General features: G+C 48.9%; 1 protein-coding gene across 4 annotated transcripts in view; it reads left to right on the top strand.

Moving 5' to 3' along the window:
* The window catches only part of PLCG1 (phospholipase C gamma 1), a 98,166-nt gene that overhangs the window by 44,905 nt on the left and 30,033 nt on the right, over positions 1-23,228 (top strand). For 2 of the 4 annotated variants that reach the window (XM_032767356.2, XM_032767354.2), the window contains exons 5-10: positions 13,476-13,560; positions 15,120-15,203; positions 17,572-17,594; positions 20,566-20,638; positions 22,077-22,178; positions 22,933-23,051. In XM_032767356.2, coding sequence (XP_032623247.1) covers positions 13,476-13,560; positions 15,120-15,203; positions 17,572-17,594; positions 20,566-20,638; positions 22,077-22,178; positions 22,933-23,051 — 486 coding nt within the window. Of the gene's footprint in view, positions 1-13,475; positions 13,561-15,119; positions 15,204-17,571; positions 17,595-20,434; positions 20,639-22,076; positions 22,179-22,932; positions 23,052-23,228 lie in introns of those variants that run through there. The other 2 variants (XM_032767355.2, XM_032767353.2) reach the window with 2 other exon arrangements.

The raw sequence follows: 23,228 nt of genomic DNA, 5'->3' as shown, positions 1-23,228 counted from the left end.
ATGCAGATTTATGTATTTAGAAAAGTTGGGCCTGTTTTACTCAGTGCTAAAGTCTCAGAATTGAAGACGTCTCAGGCGCTCCTTCCTGGGCATAAACTGGGAAGTGCATTTAGAAACCAAACGTGTAATAAGGGTATTTGAGCATCTCCTACCGGTGCTGTCCCGCCTTCTAAAGATCAAAACTAAGGGCTTGGCTACACACGCATTTAGTTGCTGTCAAGCTGGGGTGTAAATTTACCTTGCACTAGCCTGCGGTGCACTAACTATCTGTGTGGATCTTGCTGATAGCACATTAACAATTCCTTAGTGAGCTTTGATCTACCCGGCTTTGGCATGGGACTAGATCAAAACTCACTAAGGAATTATGAATGCATCAGCAGGGTCCACAGGGACCATTCATTTCAAGGCAGGCTAGTGTGGGGTAGATTCACACCCCCAGTTCATTGCGAACAAAATGTTGGTGTAGACAAGCCTTAAGACACAGTCATGCAACTCTTACTCTGGTGAGCAATTCTTTTGAAGTTCATGGGGCTTGCTGATCTGAGTGAAGCTTGCTCATCTGAGCTAGGCTTATAGAATCAGGCTCCTAATTTGTAACACTGATAGCATACGGGCTTAGTGTATTGGTGTTTCCCTCTGACTTTTAAAGGGCTTTGTCAGTTTTAGCTGAAGTCCAAAGCGTGGGCTGTGTGATTTTTTTGTTTGTTTGTTTGTTTGTTTTTGAGAGGCTTTATATACCCTAAGAGGAGTCTAAATCTTTTCATGGTTATTTGAAATACTCCACGTAAACAGTTTTTTTGTTTTCTATTGCGCCTGTGGAACTCTTTGCCAGAGGATGTTGTGAAGGCCAAGACCATAGCAGGGTTCAAAGAAGAACTAGATAAATTCATGGAGGATAGGTCCATCAATGGCTATTAGCCAGGATGGGCAGAGATGGTGTCCCTCGCCTCTGTATGTCAAAAGCTGGGAATGAGTGACAGGGGATCGTGTCCTTAGCCTCTGTTTGCCAGAAGCTGGGAATGGGCAACAGGGGATGGATCACTTGATGATTATCTGTTCTGTTCATTCCCTCTGGGCACCTGGCACTAGCCACTGTCGGGAGACAGGATACTGGGCTAGATGGACCCTTGGTCTGACCCACTAGGGACATTCTTATGTTCTTATGACCCATTCCCTGCAGTTAGGAATGCAAAACACCAGGGTATTGAGGTCTCCTGGGAACCAGCAAGGGAAACTGAGTCATGGAGCACCAATTGTCTCTGCTCAGAGAACCACACCGTGCAAAGCAATATACAGCAGCAACAGCCCAATCGGTGCTAAAACCTTTTATTTGGGTTACTCTCCCTGCCCCTCAGCCCCTAGTAACCCCTTGTGTCTCGCCCTCTTGTCTTGTCTTTTAGACTGTGAGCTCTTTGGGGCCTGGACTGCGCCATTAACAGTGTGTTTGTGCTGGTCCCATTTCTTGGTGGGACTCCCTCTCCCCTACCGTGAGGAGGGCTGATCTGAGGTCTGGGCACCATGTAAGCCCTGCTGGGATTTCAGTGTTGTGTAGATTTGTGCACAAAGGTGAATTTCACCTGGTGAGAGGAGCTCTGCCCTCTGAACTCTGCCACTACTGACATGAATTTAAATAGGTATGGTGTTCTTGTTCAGTCTGCCCTCCGCACCAGAGTCAGCAGCCCTCTCCTCTTAGGGCACTGTTCCCTGCCTCCTTTCATTTTCCATGACATGGTTCTCCTTAGTGATGTTAACAGAGCACATTAACCTTTCGCTATTGATTTTTTTTTTTTTAAGTGCCTTTCCCCTTGAGAAAGTGAAACATACGTCCATTACTGCTGAACAGTGAGAGAAGAGGGTGCGGGGGAAGGCTGTGGAGGCATTGCTCATGCAGCAGTGTGTGTCCTCAGATTACAATAAGAAGCCTGCTGGACTCCATCTGCCAAAGGGTTATATCTGCCCCCCTTTATTTATCTAGGCATTAATGCCATGCTTATTGCCATGGTGACTGAGCACCTGATGGGATTAAATATTCCAAGGATCTCCTGTTTGTCCTTTCGCCGTTCTGCTGATTGTGTTGTATTGCGGTAAGCCCAGCAAGTTCCACATTCCACCCTGAGGTTTGTTACTCTAATCCTGCAGGAAGCCACTGCCACGCTCATGGCGCAGCATCCCGGGAACGTTCTCCCACGCTCGTGAGCTTTGCTTTTGCTCCGTGGCATGTAGCTGTCTTGGGGATGTGACAGGTGTGTTTGTATCATGGTGGGGTATCATGGGCCATTTTCACAGAAGGCCTTGAATACCAGAACTTTGCATTTAGTGGGAAACCAGTGGTGTGAACAGATCCCTTGGGGGCATCTGTCGTCCTCCGACATTTCACATCTCCTGCTGATCTGTGCCCTGCCATGGGAGAGCCTGCCACCTCTGTCGTGATCGCCCACTCTCCCTTCTGCATTCTGTGAACCTGTTTTTCAGCTGCAGCTCATTCTGACCCCATGCTGGCTCTGGGCAGAAACAGGCCTATGAACTCAAGCAGCCTGGGCGTAATCAAAGCTGGCCAAAATACAGGGCAGAGCATGTATGAGAGAGGGAGGGAAGTGCTTCATGTTGCTTGGATCCAGATGGACTTGTGTCCGTATATCACGGCGTGGTGACAGTGTTGCCTTGTCCGTTCTGAATGTGCCACTTAGAGGACTAGAGAGGTGATTAATGCTTGTGCAGCACAAAGGAACGGAAGTGTTGTCTTTTTAATATATTCCAGCAGCGCTAATGCACTTAATGGACCTCTGTAATTGTTACTTGTTTTTTAAATATTTTAGAACTCCGTTTTCCTGTTTCCACTGCTCCTTGTGTGTTCTTGGGGGCTTGGGGAGCAAAGATACAACTGATAGGTTCACTTAAACAGAGTCCTTGTTAAAGTGAGGGCTAATGGGATTTCTCTTTGTATGAGAGGGTAAGAGCCAAATTACCAGGTTCAGGCCTCCAAATCTAAATGCCAGCTATATCTTTTGCGTGTTTAGCTGGCCTCTGTGCGTGAAAATTGGGTGTTTGGGTGCTCAGCAGTTCAATGGGTAGATGCAAAACAGGTGCAGAAGTAGAGGTACAGATTTGGAAACTAGATTAAAGAGAGATGAAAACACGGCCCTTAGTTCAACGGCTCCAGTCACACACCCAGCTGCTTTAAAGAGACCATCAGATAAAATGTGGCATAAAATTTAGATTTTGTGTACTTACATGTGCATATGTACACGCACACCCTGACCCCTCCCTCCACCCAGAAGCCACCCAAACAGAACATGAATTCTTTCCATTTCTAAAACCCAGAAGACATAGTCTTTAAATGTATAATCTCTCCATGGCATTTGGAATGAAGTGAAGAAAATAAACTTTCTCCTTCCGTGTTTGCCAGTGGTAGCATCAGGCAAGTCACTAGAAGCCTTTAAATGGAATTGACTAAAAGCAAAATGCGCTTGGACTACTGTTGTCCAAGTTGTGAGAGGTGCAAAATGTTATGCCAGGAGCATGAAGAGTGAAAGTAAATGAGGTTTTAGTTCCTTCTGTTTTATAACAATCTTACGTACTGTCGGTAAAATAGTTGCAGAGATTGTGGGGAGTTAAAAAAATATGGGGTGAAATCCTGGCCCCAGTGGGGAGTTGTAACATTCGTTTCAGTGGAGCTGGGATTTCTTTCATGGTTTTGAACCTGGAAATGGTTTTTAAAAAGGACGCAATGCGCTGTGTTTTTTAAATAATGGTCTTTAAAAATCAGCAACAAACCAACCATCCATTGTAGCAGGTTCTTGGAAGCTGAAAAATAACATCCCCATCACCACCACTTACTAGAGACCTCGTCCTTCGAGCAGGCACGTATTTAGTCACATACACGTCGGCTTCAGCAGGACTACTTGCATTTGTACAGTTAAGCAGGTGTGTAACCAACTGCACGTGCAGGTCCTAGTTTTATACCAACACTTTTAAAACCAATGGTGTGTATATAATCCTCCCCCCCAACCCTCTGTTGCAGATGTTGTAGGACAAATCCCCCGAGTTTGGCCGAGGGGTGTGTTTGTGTGCATCCCACAAATATACACACACACAATGGCTGTTCAGGTGTTATTTGGTCACTGTTTTTGGTAGGGGGGGAGGATGTTAGTATTTTTTTTCCTAAATACGATCTAGAAAACACTGCTTTGCCTGTGGTAATGAAAAGTTGCTCCCTTTGGGGTGAAATGACAGCGTCAAGTTACAGAGAAGTTTGGGAAGTTTTAAGTTTTGCTCTGATTGCACCTATGTATAAATACCTTTTCAAAAGCCTAAAACCCAGTTTATTTTCTCTGTGTTGAGATTTAAAATAAAAAAATCCATCCAAGGCTCTAGACGCCTTCACATAATTAATAACACAGTACATTAAATCCATATCTGAGCTGGTTCCTCCTGCTGCAAGCAGTGAGGAGAACGCTGGGCACTTTTCATTGTGGTGTGGTGGGTTCCTTTTTCCCTCTTAGACCATAACAGCTGCGCTGACAGCTTCAGTGCTGCCAACACCCACTCTGGGTCTGTGCTGCAAACCCACTCCCCTCTGTTGTCCTCCACTCCTGCTAATGTTCCATTGGAACAAGTAGTCTTGAAGATGCAGCAGAACGCTGCAGTGAACCAGCTAAACAAAAACCTTGCGTGGAAACCTCCTCTCTTGGTGTGAAGATGATACCCTTGCAGGCTTCCCTTCCGTCAGTCATGTGCTTCCTCTTCTGGGGGTAGGGTTAATCCTTTTCTGTTTTCCCTCCCACGTTGGAAAGCAGTAACCTGGCAGACATAGAGCTCTCGGCTCACCCAGTGAGGCCTGGAAATAATAAATAGATAATTACTGGGTTCCATTTCCTGACCTATCACTGGAGCCTGAGCATCAAACTGCAGGCCCTTAAGACTGGTCCTCTGTGAGCTGCATCTCTGGAGTGTAGCTGAAAAGGGGTTTAACTGGATTAAATCAATCCTTTCCTGTTATACTATCAAGGGACTCTCTGCATCCCTCTCCCTGGTGAGTAGATCAGCACCAGCATGTTGCTGGGAGCAGACAGGTTCTCTGCCAGCAAATCATCATCTGAAACTGACTTGCTTGGGCTTTGTGAGTCAGCATTTGGCTGATCACAAATCTGACAGAATTATTAGATGGGGGAGGGGGAGTTTCCTTCTGAATGTCAGTCTGCACTGGTTGCTATAAATGGAGACTGTGTGGGCACGTTGGCTAATTAGCTGGATGGCTGTTATGCAGTGAGCAGGACAGATTGGGTATCACATTTCCATCTCCGGAGCCCGTACATATGCTCACACTTTCTCTGCCTCCATCCCACACTGTTTCTGCCTCTTGCTGCCTTGACTATCCAGATAAGCTGCTCCGCAGATCTGCAGAAGGAACTGTGTATGCTAGATGGGAAGGCCTGGAGACTCCTACTGTATCTGAAATAACAGTGCCAAGGTCTGCTAGGCCTCTCCAGCTGTAATCGGTGTGGTCCTTTGTGAGCAGAAGGGGGGTCAAAGGCCCTATGGATCCCCAGCTCTGGGGAGCAAGGAGTGCTGGCTCACTTTCCCCCTTTCCTTGGGGCCTGTTGAAGCCCTTCTGTGAGGCTGGGAGTGTGAGAAGATCATTAGTCAGGATGAACTTCAAGGCACATCACCTCCTCCCTATTACTGCTTTTCCCCCTCCTATCCCCACCGAGGGAAAGTTGTGGGCCAGGTGCTGGGACTGCATCCTGGCATGGAGCTGTCGGGGAGGGGGCAAGCAGCCCTGGAGCCAGTGAGGAAACAAGGCTAGCACCAACCTCTTGTTGATCCCCAAGGCATGCTGGCTTGGAGATTTGGCTCTCCTGTACTCTCTGCATACTGGGGGAATACTGCAAATGAAACCTCTTGGAGTTCCCTACCCCCTGCACAGGCTTTTCCCAACATAAGGACAATTTGGGCCTACAACTCGAGCTGTGAGTGTGTGTCACTGAACTGGTCACTTCCAAGTCTCAGTGGCTGCAGGAGGTGGGTGGGCAGGAGCCAGCTGTGGCTTCCAAGCCCCAGTTTTAAAAGGGGCCAGTTCGGCTGTCTGCAGGAGGGCTCAGACTTCTGGCTTGTTTCCCAGAGCTGTTTGCGTTGGTCCCAAGGACCTCACCCAGGCTGGCTTGCATAAGGATCTGAGAGTGTGAGCAGTGCTATAGCACCAAGTCCAGTGTGATCTAGTGACTGATGACTAGTGCTCAGGGGCGGGGAAGTGAGGTTGATAAGTATCTTGTGACACAGTCCTTACTGTGCCTGTTTCTCATCCCTCTCCTGTGGGTCAAGACAGCTGGGTTCTTCCCTGGGCTCTGAGAATGGCCTGCTCAGAGAATTCAAGTTTGTTGTATAGGCATGTGGGCTGGCTCCCAGCTGCAATGGATTATAACAGGCTGGGATTCATGCTGAGTGTGCTGTGTCTCTTGTCCTCTCTCTCTGAGCTCTTTGGGAGTCTCTGGCTAAGCAGAGGGCCCTTGCGGCGGGGAGAAATTTCTGCTAAGTTCTCCATCGGCAGGGTGCACAGTGGGTGGGTGTGAAATGTATGTGTGTGTGTGTATATATAGTGGGGAGGGAATGGAAAGCAAACATATACACACATCATCTGTTTCTCATGCATGCATCATGGAAAATAAGAGTGGGGAGGCTGGAAAAAGACAGACTGTGCCAATTAGAGCAAATATTTAAAGATATATGAGGAGCTTGTCTCTGCCTCTTGCTGGTGAGTTTCAGATCTTATCTCTCTCCAAAATAAGATTGCTGCCTGGCTCAGTGCCTGTGGTACAGTAATTGGATAAACTTTAGTCTTTCCCATGTGGGTGTATTTATTGTATATGAAAGTGAGGGTATAAGAGCCCTGGCTAGAGTCCCGCATGGTAGGAGCTGGAGCTCTGAAAGCTTCCCCACAACAGCTCTGCCAATGTACCCTGCAGTCCTGTAACACCTCCTGCTGTCCCTGTCCCCACAGTGCTTCATTGATGTATCTCACTTGTGACCACAGCACCTCCTCATGCTCCAGTCCTGGATGCCTAATCTCCTGGCTCTGCCCCTGTCCCTTCATCCTCAACTGCTGTGTCTCTTATTGGTCCAGTCCTGGGTCCCCACACACCCAGATCTGCCCCTCAGTCCTGACCCACTTAATCCCAAGTGCTTCCAGCCCTTCACCTTGCTTTAGAAATGAAGTGGTGTCTTGCTGGAAGATAGAGACAGGATGTCCCCTGTGAGTGAGAACCAGGTTCATGTCTCCTTGGGAGCTGGAACCCTTGTTCCTAGAGGTGAAGGCTAATGCCACTGCTACCTAGGGATAGGTTTTCTCTTACACCGTCCCCAACCCATGCACACACCTCTTCATAAACCCCAAGTCTCACCTCTGGCAGGACTGAGATCACTATTGAATGCACAAAGTGCATATCGTGTATGGGGAGCGACAGGTCGGGGCCCACCTTCTTTGTGATCTGTCCTGTAATCTGATGGCTTCGGGTCATGGCTCTAGCATGTGACAGCTGCTTCCTGTGACCTTCATCCTTAGGTGTTCTGTTGGCTGTTGGTGATGGTCCCATTCCTCCCCTCTTTCTTTTGCTGTTCTGAGTGAGGCCAGTTGATTGTCCCTGTTTCTTAGACCTAGGATGCAACAAGCATGTGATGTGATTGGTGGGCAGGGATGTCCCGGTGAAAGGGCTGTGATGCTTGTGGAGAAAGCTCTACAGGGAAAGTCACGCCTTGGTTGTAGCAATGTAGCTGAGCTGGTGGCATGGACGTCCCTAGCACAAGCCATTCCCTTAGGGTTGCCAGGTGTCCGGTTTTCGACTGGAATGCCCTGTCGAAAAGGGACCCTGGCGGCTCCAGTCAGCACCGCTGACCGGGCTGTTAAAAGTCCAGTTGGTGGTGCAGTGGGGCTAAGGCAGGCTCCCTGCGGCTCCAGGAAGCAGTGGCATGTCTCTCCCTCCCCCCCAGCTCCTAGGTGTAGGGGCAGCCAGGAGGCTCCACACAGTGCCCCCGTCCCTAGTGCCAGCTCCACAGCTCCCATTGGCTGGGAACCACAGCAAATGGGAGCTATGGGGGGCAGCACCTGCGGACAGGGCAGTGCGCAGAGCTGCTTGGCTGCGCCTCTGCCTAGGAGCCGGATGGGGGACATGCTGCTGCTTCCAGGAGCTGCCTCAGATTAGCACTGCTCGGAGCCTGCACCCTCTGTCCTGATCTCCATCCTGCTCTACGAACCTATCGGTCCCAGTTTGGAGCCCCCTCCCGCACCCCAAACCCCTCATCCTCATCCCCACCTCAGAACCCGCACCCCCAGCTGGAGCCCTCAGACCCCTGTCCCAGCCCTGATCCCCCACCCACCCTCCAAACTCCTCGGTCCCAGCCCAGAGCCTGCACCCCAAACCCCTCATCCCTAGCCCCACCCCAGAGCCCGCACCTCCAGCCAGAGCCCATACCCCTCCCACACCTCAACCCCCTGCCTCAGCCCAGAGCCCCCTCCCATACTCCGAACCCCTCAGCTCCACTCCCCAGTCTGAAACCTCCTCCTGAACCCTGAGCTGGAGCCCTCACCCCTCCACACACACACCCCTGCCCCAGCCTGGCAGTCCCTCTGGAATTCTGAACCCCTCATTTCTGGCCCCACCCCGGAACCCACACCCCCTTCCAAATCCCTGCCTCAGCACAGAGCCCCCTCCCATACTCCAGACCCCTCAGCTCCACCCCCTAGCACAGAGCCACCTCATGCACCCCAAACTCCTCAGCTCCACCCCACCCCAGAGCCTTCACTCTCTCCCGCATCCTAACTCACTGCCTCAGCCCGGATCCCCCTCCTGCACCTTGAACTCCTCTTTTCTGGCCCCACCCCAGAGCCCGCAACCTCCTCCTGGAGCCCTCAGCCCCTCTTGCACTCCAACCCCCTGAGCCAGCCTGGTGAAAATGAGCAAGTGAGTGACAGTGGGGAGAGCAAGCAACAGAGAGAGGGGGGATGGAGTGAGTTGGGGCGGGGCCTCTGAGGAGGGGCAGGGGTGCGGCAAGGGCGTTTTGTTTTGTGTGAGTAGAAAGTTGGCAACCCTACGTGCCCTGCTCTGCACAGGGCAGGCGGAAGAGGTGGATGAGCCCCTTGCCGTGCTCAGCTGTGACCCCTACACGGCCACTTTAAGGATCTCCATCAACAGTGTCCAAAGGGTATCCTGACTAGACCTTGGTCACAGTGCAGAGCCTCAAAGCTGGACAGCTGCGAAACACGATGGGATCCCCAGATGGGAACTGAGAAGACCCACTGCTTCCCGCAGAGGGGATGGCAGGGAAGGTGAAAGCTGCTGACAAACAAATGGCGGGATGACACAGGAACAATCTCCCTTGTCTCACCCCACCTTCCCCCATCCTGTGGCTCCTCTATTGTGATTCATTTCCTGTGGCTGATCCCAAAATAGGAGTCACAGGTGGCATTGATCCAGCCACTGCGTGTGCTCCATCCTCCGGCACTGCGCTCCTTTGGAATCCCTTCCCCGTCTGACCCTCTTGCTACCAACTTGGATGCACGCTGAAACCCGGGCCTCCTGAGGCCCTCTGTTCTGGGCATGCAGGGCTTCTCTCTGTCTTGCCCAAGACCTTGCAGAGCTCCATTAAATATGTTCGTTCCCCATCTTTGTCGCACTCTGTTTCCAGAGGAACCTGGGTTTGTGTGATTACCAGTGCTTAATTTGTACCATGGCTGAGCCCTGGCACCTCTGGGCTTGGCAGTTCATAGCCCGGCACCTCTGGGCTTGCCACATCAGTTATGAAAGTAAAAAAATTGCTTAAGCCCCTGCACCTAATTGCTTGAGCCCTGGCACCTCTTTTATTACAAATTAAGCACTGGCCATTAGGACTAACCTCCTCCTGGTAGGGGAGGTGATGTTATTGATCCAGCTTTCTCGGTGATTCCGCATCGCTGACTCTGCAGTTTATTTGGCTGCTCGAAGAGGGAGGGTGGGGAGGGCTGGGGCTGTGTGTTGGACCTGCTGCCGTTTTCTGCAGAATGATCTGTCTCTCACTCTCTGTCCTGTGAACAGAAGCGTGTCCTCCCTGCTGTGTAGACGGCTCCCAGGTTAGCATCACTTTGGGGCTGGTGCTGAAGAGCGCCTGCGAACGAGACACATGGCCTTCCCTTCTGGGTTCCTGGCAGACATGAGATGTCTCTGCACATCACTGTTCTGTGGGCGTCCATGCCCGGTCTCCCCCAGACCAACAGGGTCTCCTTGGTAGTAGTGTCATCAGACTCAGCTGGAAAACGATACCAAACTGTGTTCTGGCAGTTCCCGGTTGTGCTGTTCAAGACGCCCACTTGTGCTGTCTCTCTCTAGGTTTGCCACCCAGTCTAATCTCTTCCCACTTGGGGATCACCCAGGTTTCAGTGGGTGGTTTGAATCATCACACTGTGACTTTGCATTGCCTGAAGGACAAGAACTGAATGCCAGCTTGTTTTTTTTTCTTTTTGGCTGAGGCACGTAGGTTGTTCCTGGAGTAACTGCATGGGCAGTTGTAGGCCCAACCCCCAAGCCCTTCTTTGTATGGGACTTCCATTGACCTAAGCGGGAGCGTGGTGCACGGCTGGCTTGCTGATGCCACGCCTACCTGTTGGTACATACTCTTGGCTCTTAGGCCCAAGGCTTCCCAACTCATTTCACTGGGCTATTTCCTCCAACTCTCAGCCAGTCTAGTCCTTAGTCTCTGTTAGGCACTAGGCCACTGCCTCATCAGAATTGGAAGACACGGTGAGCCAAACCTACTGAAGCCACCATAACCTGCCCATCAGTACTATTACCCTGATAGCCCCATGGGATGAAATTTAATAACCTAAGGCAGTGTTTCCCAAACTTTTTTGCCACGGAACACATTTTAGCCTATTACAGAACACGTGTAATATTTTGTAGTTGTTTGGTTTTCAAGTAAAAAAATTGCGTTATGTATGCTCAAATATATTTTATTTTCTAAAACAAAGCAAAAAGTTCAAGTTCTTTTAAATTGTATAACAATTTCTAACTGGAAAGCACATATAAAGTAGTACAAAAATCAAGCGCAAGAGTCTTTCACAGAACACCTATTCACATCGTGCGGAACACCAGTGTTCCGCAGAACGCAGTTTGGGAAATGCTGGTCTAAATTCATGCACTTAGGGGATAACAACAAGAATTTTTGCTATACCCTTGGGACTTATCAATTGGAAATGGCAGAAGAGGAGAAAGACTTGAGTGTGTTGGTCAATCACAGGATGACGGTGAGCCACCTGTGTGATAGGTTTGTGAAAAAGGCTAGTGCAATCCCGGGGTGCATCAGATGAGGTGGTTTTAGCTATACAATTCAAGGTGCTAAGACATTTGTGTGTCATACATTCACAGTCTGTGGTTGCTCATTCAAAAAATCTAGTGTTCTCAAATTGCATAGAATACAGATTTTTCTGAACAAAGAAGTTAGCATCAGGAAAGATAAATCTCGTACCATTTAGTATTGTGTATGTAAAGGGAAGGAGCAGCTCCTAACATGAAATATACCATTAATCTGCATTGAATAATTATATTGTGTTGTTGGATTTCTTGACTAATAAAGTAATCTCAATGGTAAAATGATTTTTCCCTAATAGGAAGAACAGGGAAATGAATTATCCAGTTATAAAATCAAAATGTAGACTTAAATAGGGATGGTTGATAAACTTGCATGTACAGATGATACTTATTTATCATTTTAGTTAAAATATATAACTACAACCTCTAACTTGTTTATATTAGTATAATTACTCTCTGGAAAAAAATTAATATAGTTAGGTATGGAAATAAGAACTTGTCTGGGGATTGGTCCTGCTTTGAGCAGGGGGTTGGACTAGATGACCTCCTGAGGTCCCTTCCAACCCTGATATTCTATGATTCTATAAGTGATCCATCCTCTGTCGCCCATTCCCACCTTCTGGCAAACAGAGGCGAGGAACACCATCCCTGCACATCTTGGCTAATAGCCATTGATGGACCTATCCTCCATGAACTTATTTAGTTCTTTTTTGAACCCTGTTATAGTCTTGGCCTTCACAACATACTCTGGCAAGGAGTTCCACAGGTTGATTGTGCATTGTGTGAAGAAATATTTCCTTTTGTTTGTTTTAAACCTGCTACCTATTAATTTCATTTGGTGACCTCTAGTTCTTGTGTTATGAGAAGGAGTAAATAACTATTCCTTATTTGCTTTCGCCACACCAGTCATGATTTTATAGACCTCTCTTATCCCCTCTTAATCATCTCTTTTCCAAGCTGAAAAGTCCAAGTCTTATTAATCTCTCTTCATATTGAATCCATTCCATACCCATAATCATTTTTGTTGTCCTTTTCTGAACCTTTTCCAATTCTAATGTATCTTTTTTTGAGATGGGGCAACCACATCTGCATGCATTATTCAAGATGTGGCCGTATCATGGATTTATATAGAGGCAATATGATATTTTCTGTCTTATCTATCCTTTAATGATTCCCAACATTCTGTTCACTTTTTTGACTGCTGCTGCACATTGACGGGATGTTTTCAGAGAACTATCCACAATGATTCCCAGATCTCTTTCTTGGGTGGTAACAGCTAATTTAGACCCCATCATTTTATATGTAAACTTGTTTCAAGACTGATAAGTTTTAGGAGGGGATGGTATGATGAGGTTGTCTAGAATGGCCCATCCTTGATTGCTATTAGCAAATATCTCCAATGTCCAGACATGAGACACTATCCAAGGAGGGCTCTGAGTTACTATAGAGAATTCTTTACCAGGTATCTGGCTGGTGGGTCTCACCCACTGCTCTAAGATTAACTGGCATATTTGGGGTTGGGAAGGAATTTTCCTGCAGGTCAGATTGACAGAGACCTGGGGGTTATTCGCCTTCTTCTGCAGTGTGGGGCAAGGGTCACTTGCTGGTTTGAATTTGAGTAAATGATGGATTCTCTGTAACTTGAAGTCTCTAAATCATGACGTCAGTAACTCAGCCAGAGGTTAGGGGTCTGTTACAGGAGTGGGTGGGCAAGGTTCTGTGGCCTGCAATGTGCAGGAGGTCAGACTAGATGATTGTGATGCTCTCTTCTGGCCTTCAATTCTCTGAGTAGCTCCAGGTAATTCAAATCTAGGGAACAATACAGCCTCCTACAATGGCCCCTTCAGTACTCTGTATCCCGTTTCCAGCTTTAGGGGCTCACTGCACTGTGTGGGCATGAAAGCTTATATGGTTAAGGATCTTGTCTTTAACCTACCCTGAGGACCGTCCCCGGCTTCCTGCCAGGCAGGGCTAGATGATTGATGCCAGCTTGGGGTATTTTGGATGGTTCCTTCTCCTTGCTCCCCTATGGAAACGTTCTGCTTTATGGGCAGAGCACTGAGGTTTGGGGGTTGGGCTCTTCATTCCATGAAAGCAGAGTCTCTAACTGTGTGTGTTCCCCTCCTTCCTCTGTTGAGCTAGGATTTCAACTAAGGATTTGAAAAACATGCTGTCCCAGGTCAACTACCGAGTCCCAAACATGCGGTTTCTGCGGGAGAAATTAATGGTAAGTGCTCGGGCTTTACCATGACCGGTTGCAATCCCTCTCCCCGTCCCCACTTTAAACCCAAGGATCTAGAGACTGGTGTGTAGCAAAGCGATAAAGGGTCTCTTGCCTTGCTAGGCACCTATGTCTGGACCCGCAGCAGCCTTTTGTCTGGTTTTAAACCAGTCTCACCTGTGACTATAACGCTGTGCACATCTGAGTGCCAGGCTTCCCAACCCTCCTGCAGTGAATGAACTGGTGCCAAATCCCCGTTCATGCCACTCCCTGGTTCCTATGTGGCCAGCTTGATTTTCTGTCCTACCCTTTTATGCCCCTCCTCACCAGCTGGTGTTTATTGGTCTCTGATCTTTCCCACATTTTTGTGGTCCCTGCTCCCCGAGATGCTCCCATGCTCAGAGGTCGGGGTGCACATACCCATGCCGCCTGTCTCACATCCTGTCCTGGCTGAACCGAGCGCTGCACAAGAAGAGAAGTTCAGCTCAGCGGGCTGCTGCCTGACCCTGCAGTCTTGTGCAAACATGGAGCTGATCCGGCTGCTGGCTGCATCAGGTCACCATGGAACCAGGGATGGCCGGGTCGTGGGCAGCTTGCAAACATGCTGCGTTAGTGGGGGCAGGTCAATGATCATCTGGGATGGTGGAGGTTATCCATTCTTGTCCCATGGCCACTGAGCCCCTGCAGGTTCTGCCACCCATGCGATTGGCAGGCAGTTCTAAACGATGCCACCTGAGGATCTCGAAGCACACATGAAATTGTTACATCTCACAAGACCACTGTGAAATAAGCCAGCATCAATCCCATTTTGTCGATAGAGGAGCTGGCGCATGGAGAGGTGAAAGTGACTTACCTGCAGCCGCAAGAAGTTGGTGGCAGAGATGGGGAATAGAACCCAGGCGTTCTGCGATCTCAGCCCCCTACCCTAGTCACAAGATGACCCTGCTCTTTAGTGCATGGCTGAGGTGTGAAGACTCCATTTGTTTCTCACTCGCCGGGGTTTGAATTTCCTATGAAGCTGCTGCTTCCTTCCCTGTAGCCTCCTGGCTGGGAGCAGCAGTGCGGAATAGGTTGCTTTTACTGCACTGAACTCTTTGCTTTGCAGATCTCCCTGCACCCACAGGGAGCAGAATATATCTGAGTCTCCTTCTGCTCCAGCCTGTAAGTTGTGGGGGAGGGTGTGAGCTTGGAGGCAGAGCATCTGGCATGCTGCTACAGTGGCAGGCGTGTTCTGCATCAATTAGAGAGTTCATAGCCTGTGCCTTCTGCAGGCAGAGGTATCGGTGAGACCCAGCCTTGGTGATGCTTGCTGGCAGAAACCCAGATCTGGGAGATCGGTTTCTGAAACATGTTTCCAGACCCTCTGTGGTGCCATGGTGGGCCTCCTGGTTGCAGTGCATGAATGAAAGGGCAGTGGGCACAGTTGTGCAAAGCATTCGCTTTGCCCTCCCTGCAGGGACCATGTGCCTCTGCAGCAAGCCCCAGTGAGGGGAGGGCCCCCACGAACGGTGTGGTGTCTCGGGTGGTCACAGCCACTGTCATATTTCTGCTCCTCTTGTCTGCAGGATGTGGAGCAGAGGAACGGAGATATAACGTATAGCCAGTTTGTCCAGATTTACCGGAACCTCATGTATGACGATCAGAAAACGGTGAGATAGCTCAAGTTCTCTGTACTGGGGATGCGGGGGGCAGAAGCATGCCAGCCGTGAGAGAAGATGGTTTGGAGTGACTTAGTGATTGGCGTTTCTGGCACTTCACATACATACATGAACTCCTCTGCCTCTTTGCACTTGTCTGCCCAGGACGTGTCTGTCCCGCATGCTTCCACCCTTTTCTCACTCTCTCCTTCGCTATGGGAGCGTCCCTTTGCTTACCCTCTCCTTGCCTTGCATCTTTCTCCTTACCCGGCCACTGATACAACCAGCTAAGAGGGGCAAGGGAATGTTTCTGTTCCAGTGCTGAACTACCCTGTGGATGTTCCCTTTACGGCTTCAGGATTCATACATTTGCATTTCTGCTCCCTCCTCCCTACCATTTTTAACATGTTGCCCCTGTGGCCGACGTGCCCCTATGCTTTGCGTACACCAGCTGCAACATGAGGCTGGTTGCAACTAGCAGAGGGCCTCTGGCGGTTGGGATTGTGGCCCATCTCAGTGCACAGGGGTTCGGGGGAGGGCAGCGTAGGTAATGGAGGGGAAAGAATGCACACTTGGAGGTTAGCTGGCTGTGACTCTCCCCAACATCGAGCGCTGTGCGAGTGATTACCACAGATTGCCAGACAATTGGCAAATCTGGCATCAGTGAATCAAGTGTTTCACAGCGTAGCCTTCACCTGCTGCATATCGGGATTATTCCCTTGAGGCTGTTAACGGAAGTGATGTGTCCAGAGCTCTGGCCTTTGTCTTTTTTGGAGGTTCTATCATCTTCCAACCATGTTTTTACTCCCATTCAAATACGAATGGGATGATCAGACACATCCTTGGCCCTTCCAAAGCTTAGAGGTTGATAACTCATCGCTTTAGTGTGATTAGCTTATAGGTTCCTGATCTCTCTCCTGCTGATGAGATATGAGCATTGTGGGCTAGCCTGTGGGCCTTAGCTGTGTCTGAAGGATGTTCAACAAAGCTGGGAAGATCATGGTGAGAGACCAGGTCCAGCGGCTGTACTTAATCATTGCACTTGGTTCCAGAGGTAGCATGGAGCAAGGAAGACCATTGTTCTGCCATATATCTGCCATACATCTAAGATGGAGGAGCAGTGTATGGGGGACCCTCACTCCTGGAGTGTCCCTGGCTGCCTGGTGCAGCATTGCATTTGTGCGTTTGCCTCAGTTCCCCCTAATAGGCTTCAGTGAGTCCAATGAGGCTCATGTATGTTGAACAGTGCCCCATCAGGGGTCTAGTTTATTTAACTCGAAGGTGACACCTTATACAAATAGGTCCCCACCCCAGCACTTCTAGCTAAAGGGGAGAGGTGCTGAGTTAATCATGGTCCATGAACACCATTTATGTCCAGCTCCCTTACCAGCAAGGTCCCCTTGGTCTCGGAGCTTCTTCTGGAGCCAGGACCTCTTGTCATCAGCTGGGGAAGGGCTTCTCCTCTTGTGTCGGGGTCCCCACAGAGATCAAACTGTGACAACTCTTCCTTGGAACAGCCTGTAATCCCTCAGATCTAGGATTTCTGCTGCGCACGGTGAAGTGCTTCCATGGGGCCAGGTTCTGCTGACACACAGCATTCGTAGCACTTCCCTTTCGGAGCCTCTCCCACCTAGCATCAAGATTCCTTTCCTGGTGAGCCTCCTCCCCTTGGGAGCTTTCCTTCTGTGCTGTGGAGAATTGTTCCTCTCCCCAGGAGTCCCTGGTCTCTAGCTCACCCTGACAAACTGGGAGAAGCTGCCTTTTATCAGGCCCAAGTTCTTTCCTGCCTAATTAATTGCCTCCCAGTTAGTCAGTGAGTTAATTAGTCCCAGGTGAACCTGAATGTCCTCCTTGCCCTTGTGGAGCCTGTCAGAGATAGGCTGAGCCCGTGCTCCTTACTCCAGTCATCAACATGCATCGGGGCTGGTTACCCACCAGCTGGCCCCTTGTATTTCAGGCCTGGATCAAGGAGAATGTAAAATGCTGCTAAACCCAAATTCTCCACTGACTCACTTTGTACTGGTGTAAATGCTGGCACAAGGTGCAGGACAGCGGTGAACAGGGCTAGTGACTCTTGGGCTAATGGTGAGATTGTCCCAGGGAAGTTGGGACGTCTGCCTAATTGACAGGAGTGTGCTGCCTAGTACTGGAGGGGGCTGGTATGTGCAGGAGAGAAGGACCTTTTCACCTTGAGTAGCTCTGCTTAGCACAGGCTTTCCGTACTCCCGAATTCAACTGGAGAAGGTCAGCAAAGGATCCCAGGTTCCAGGGCCATGCAGGGACCCACAGTATTAGCCCTGCTGCGTTTGAGGTCTAGTCTTGTAAAGAAGCTATGTCCGTGGAAATGGAAAGACTGATGTGTGTTTTTCTTCTGTTGCAGATCCAGCTCCCATTCCTGGAAAGGTAAATGCCTCTCTCACTTTGGGTGTGGGGGGTGGAAGGCTATTTCCTTACACTTTCGGTGCGCATGGGTGTTGGCAGCTGTGCGGGAGCAAGAGCCGTCCTGTGTGCACCTTGCTCGTCATAGAAGATTCTGCTCGTGCTTACGCACATCCTAAACCAGCATCGCTGTTGTAGAATCGCCGGGCTCAAGAGGTTAGTATTGGAGTCTCTAGCTCACCAGATACAATCCAGCCCTGGTCAGTAGCGACCAGAAGTTGTTGCCATCTGATGGCTGTTTGGTCTGTGTGAACTAAGTTTGGTCTTGATCCAGTTCCTAGGGGACAACTGCCCACACCTCAAAAGCTGTCCCCACAGTTGATGCTAACCGCACCTGCAATGTTGACAGTCTCATTAGAGAAGCCAAGGACTGTATGGGCCTGTAAGGGTGCGGACTCGCCCCTGCGGCGCCTCCTGCTGGTGACTTCTGGGGATAAGCTCCATTTTCAGCCCCGAATGTCCTCTGCAGGCCGGTGATCCACCTTACCGCTTGCTGTTGGCCCCCCGTGTCCCTCCCTGGAGCTGGTGCCCCTTTTACCTGGGGTGCTGCCCCCTGGCAGTAACCCCTTTCTCTCAGGGTCTCCCCTTCCCAGGGAAACTCCCACCCACTAGCCCCACCTCGCCTCAGTATATGGCTACTGCCAGTCATTGTCTAGCCCCACGCCCTGGGACAGACTGCAGTATCAGCCTGTTCATCACTGGCAAGGTTCAGTTTGGACCTGCTGCCTTGGCCTACCCCTGGACTGCCCTCTGCAACCCCCAGTACCTGTTGGCCTTGTACTAGGCCACAGCCTGTGGCTTTCCAGGCTGGAGCGCCCCAGCTCCTCTGTCTTTTCCCAGCCCTGCTCCACTCAGGTACCCTGTCTCTAGCTCCCTGCAGCCAGGCCCTTCTCCCTCTACAGGCAGAGGGAGACTGTTTGGGCTCCTGGCTCACAGCCTTTTTATATAGGCCAGCTGTGGCCTGATTGGGGCGTGGCCCAGCTGCAGCTGCTTCTCCAATCAGCCCATCTTTTAGAGCTGCAGCCCTCTCCAGGGCTGCTTTAAGCCCCAAAGGGCAGGAGTGGGTAACCACCCTGTTACAGGGCCATTGGAGGCAGGGGGCTGGACTCCATGACCTTTCAAGGTCCCTTCCAGTTCTAGGAGATTGGTATATCTCCAGTTATTACCTTCCTAACTTCTGGTGCTTGTTAAGATATTGGTAATCACCTAATGCTGTGAAACATGTACAGGGCCATTGGTAAGGCCCATCGTTTTCCGTTTTTATTTTATTTATTTTTTTCCGGGAATTTGTCAGTGTTTATAACCACAACAACAACAAAAACAGGTGAAAATCCGTGCAAAAAATGATTATTTTTTCTGGGTAAATATCAGGGTTTATTTTGGTGGATGGAAGGGCGGGGGGGGAAAAGTATTCAGTAGCCGAATGCTTTGATGAGTGGAATTCAATGAGGTTTGCTGCAGAACTAAAACAGAACTCAAAACACAATGCCGCCTTGGAGTCTAAGAAAACAATACATCTGTAATCCCCAAATAAAACTTTTCTTTTGAACAGTTTACTATTGTAGATTTAGAACTATTAGCCTATAAATATTTACATTTATTCATTGGGCCACACCATTTGCAGCACACACACTCAAGTTCATCCTTTTCTCCTGTTTTTTTTGTTTTTATTTTGTTTTAAACTTTCGAATACTTCCTTGTGTTCTGAAACGTAGTCTGAGACAGATTTTTGTTTTTCTTCTCATTTTAGTGTGTCAAACCCTTAAACCATTATCTGCTAACAGCTTGAAATGCGTACGTGGTGGGCATAAGGTTCATCACAATGTTCAGATGTGCACACACTTCAGAGGTTGTGTGCCTGCCTGTTTGTTTATTGTGTGTATCTTCTAGACTAATACATAATCTTACTTCAACAGGCAGCTTTGCATATACACAGAGACTAATGTATTATTGTAATACATACAGCTCATGTGATGTATTGTATTTTCCTCATAAAACATGTTATTTTATTTATATTTTAATGATACAGAAGTAGGGTGAAAATCAGAAAAAAATGAATAATACTTTTTGTAAAACTCAGGAATTTTTTGGAAAAAAAGGGGCTTAGCCATTGGTAAATAACACCCTTCTGACTCCTAGAGGTCGTCCCAGCCAGATGGTGCTCGAGGTACATTGTCAAACCATGCCCTCACTTGCCCATGTGCATCTGTGCTGTGGCTAACCAGAAGTTCAATGCAATTGTGGAAGCTGGAGATGGAAAAACCCACCAGCTCAGCTAGTTACTGCCCTAGAAGCCAATGCAGGATTCCTAGTGTCTTGTCTAGCCTAGTTCTGCTAGTCCTACGCACTGTCCTGATGCCTCTAATATGTTTCACTCAGAGGACGTTCTTGATAGTCAGCCAACATTTTTTCTTGACTTCATCACATCACCCCTCGTTCTGCCCCCCACCTCGCTAACAGTTCCTCTCCCTCTTTGATCTTTATATCCTTTATCTATTTGTAGGCTGTTACCATGCCTTCTCCTTAGTTATGCCTTAGCTGTGCTCTTTTAATCTTTTCTTACAAGTCAAGCTCGCTAGCTCCCTGATTAATTTTGCTGCTCTTATCTGGCCTGCCTCTCTCTCGGTGCTGTATTGCTTGTAATATGGTGCCCCAGGCAAATGCAGTGTCCAGGAACAGGTGGCTGAGGCTAGTGAGAGGAACACTTGTCTCTTTGCTACCTGACATGATTCTTTTGTGTGTGCACCACCAAAAGTGTCTCTCTCTTCTCTTGGTGCTGGGGTGGCGATGGGGGTTGCTCTCTGAGGGATGTTGTGTGTTACTTGCATGTGCCATCCTGATCTGTAATGGCTTCCCATCTCCGATGGATCCCAGAGACCATTCAGCGAAGAGATGAGATCACTGATTGTGGATTCTCTGTGTCTCCTTCCCCCAGGTGTGCAGAGAGACTTGAGCACTCCAGGGTGTCCCTGCTGGAGTTCCAGAAGTTCTTACTGGAGTATCAGATGGTGAGCTCCCCAAAGGGCAAGCGAGAGTGGAGAAAGAGGACTCCGCTATCCTCTGATACGGACCATCTGTAGGGAGCCAGTGTCCAAAGGGTGACTGGTAGTGCTGAGTGCTTGGCATGCTCTGCCCCTGAGGCAGCCCTGGGAGCACAACACTTCCTGTCAGGAACAGCGGGCTGGTTAAGGAAGAGCACTGACCATCTTAAGAAGGCATCTCATCCGGCCATCCTGGTCTGGGGGCAGGGGAAAGTAGTGTGGGGAGATCCTAGTCAAATACTTGGGGAACATGGAGGTTCCATGAAGGAGATGAGATGGGGAGAAGAGGGTTTGGTCTGGGACCTTAGATCATGACTGTTAGATCAGTCAGAAAGGTTAAGGTAGCAGAAGCACTGCTTGTCTCTGCCTGTCTGCTCAGGAGAGTGGTTGTGACTGCCAGCAGAGTCTGACAGGCAACGGATTGATTTTATCGCTGACTTTTCTTTTTAAAGTGCGTCTTCTAAAGCAGTAAGTTGACATGTATGCTGTGTATTTTGCAGACTATGCAATCTCTCGCTATCTAGGTTCATAAATGGCACCCACCACTGTACTATTGCCCTCACTAATGCAATTGTGCAAATTAAACTTCATGCTCAGGGGCCCTGGCAGTTAGAACACCCACTGGAGAACCTAGCTGACTGCAATAACCATGTGCCCTCATTGTTGATGCGGGTTCTAACTACAGTGAGAATATTTAATATTTCATAGCATGGAGCTCCTGCCTTGCAGCGACCCATGTGTGCCTCTCTGGCTGCCACTCTGCAGCCAGCAGTTAACTAATCAGTGGAGCCCTGATCTCCTTGGCTGACCTAATGAAAGATGCTGATGCGCCAGGAGAGAAATTGACAAAAAGGAGCCAGGTTGGCTTCTGTTGCCTTAGACCCAGGGTGTGGAGGGAGGTGTATCTGGGTGAGGAGCATTTTTCAGTAGCAGAGGACAGCATGAGGAGAGAGAAATATATCTGAAATCCTAAAAATCATAAGATCTAATTAACAATGGGGAGGGTTTCTTTGGTTGAGTTCACTGTTGGTTTACTACACCTCTACCCCGTTATAACACCACCTGATATAACACGAATTTGGATAGAACATGGTAAAGCAGCGCTCCGGGGGGGGGGGGGGGGAAGGCTGCATGCTTCAGCGGATCAAATCAAGTTTGCTATAACGCAGTTTCATCTATAAGATTTTTTGTCTCCCGAGGACAGCGTTATATTGAGGTAGAGGTGTATTAGTTTACTTGATTCGTATTAACAATGAAATTCCCAGTCCTGGATCCTTTTCCCTTGAGATCCCTTTTTAATTTAAATCAGCAAATTAAATGAACTCAGTGTGGTTTATAAATGGAAGCTTCTGAAAATGTTCATTTCACACAAAGCAACTCTTCCTCCCCCTCCCTGTGTTTGCAGGAACTCTGGGCTACAGACATCCTCCAGGTTCAGGAGTTCATGTTTAACTTTCTGAGAGACCCACTGAGAGAGATTGAAGAGCCTTATTTCTCTCTGGATGAGGTGAGGCTCTGAGGAAGCTATTGGTATAAAAATGGGGTTGAGGGAGGACTCAGAATAGTCAGTTGATCTAGTGTTCTTTATAGGGAGTGTGCCCTTACCTCTGCCATGCGTAATGCTGCTTGAAGGGTCCAAGTCTCTCTTGCATAGCCTTGCTGCTTGTGATCATGCCGATGAATAGCTAGCACTCGATTGTCACCACGTTGCATGAGAGAATTTAAATGTCCCAGTTTCCTATGATTGGGACTAAACATTGGGCATTTGAGCTCCCCACCAGAATGCTCCATGGGGCACTGTCTGGTTCTGCTGATCTTGCAAGGCTAGGAAAACCTCTTGGGGTAGAGAATGATTTGTTTAATTGAATTATTTGGTGATTATTAATAATAATCATGTCACATAATATAGTCTATTAGTTGACAGAGATGAAATAAGGTTTCATGTCCCTGGCTGTGTGTAAATATGTTTAAAGTCCTGCAGCATTGAGACCTTAAACAACTAGCTCCTATCCCCATCTGCCCGTTGACTTCACTGGGGTTGGAGCAGGCCCTTTATCAGTTTGCTGTCACTGGAGTCAATGGGCAGACTGCCACTGACATCACTGGGGCCAGGTATAGTCTGCAGTGCCTTAGGAACTGTCCCAGCCCTTGTGACTGCTTGAAGTGAGAATGATCTGGTGTGCATCTGCCTCTGCGTCAGTTACAACCCACGAAGTAAAACCCTTATTGTCCTTGATGCCTTTTCGTTTCTTCTTGGGCAGATACTCACCTTCCTCTTCTCCAAAGAGAACAGCATCTGGAACTCGCAGCTGGACACTGTGTGCGCGGAGAACATGAACAATCCCCTCTCCCATTACTGGATCTCCTCCTCACATAACACGTAAGGACAGAGAAGAGGTGTCTCTCCCCAGCCTTTGGGCGTCCGTGCTCGCTGGCCTCCCGCACTGTTATGCAGTACTGAAATTCTCCCTTTTGTGCCAACTCCTGTGGCGCGATGATTCCCCAGGTCCAGGTTTCCCCAGATTTCAGTTTGTGGCCCTGTTCATCAGAGACACCT

This window comes from Chelonoidis abingdonii, chromosome 14 (genome assembly GCF_003597395.2).
Source record: "Chelonoidis abingdonii isolate Lonesome George chromosome 14, CheloAbing_2.0, whole genome shotgun sequence".
Lineage (NCBI taxonomy): Eukaryota > Metazoa > Chordata > Testudines > Testudinidae > Chelonoidis > Chelonoidis abingdonii.
The sequence above is the reverse complement of the archived record's forward strand: the minus strand, read 5'-3'. Positions and strand labels throughout refer to the sequence as shown.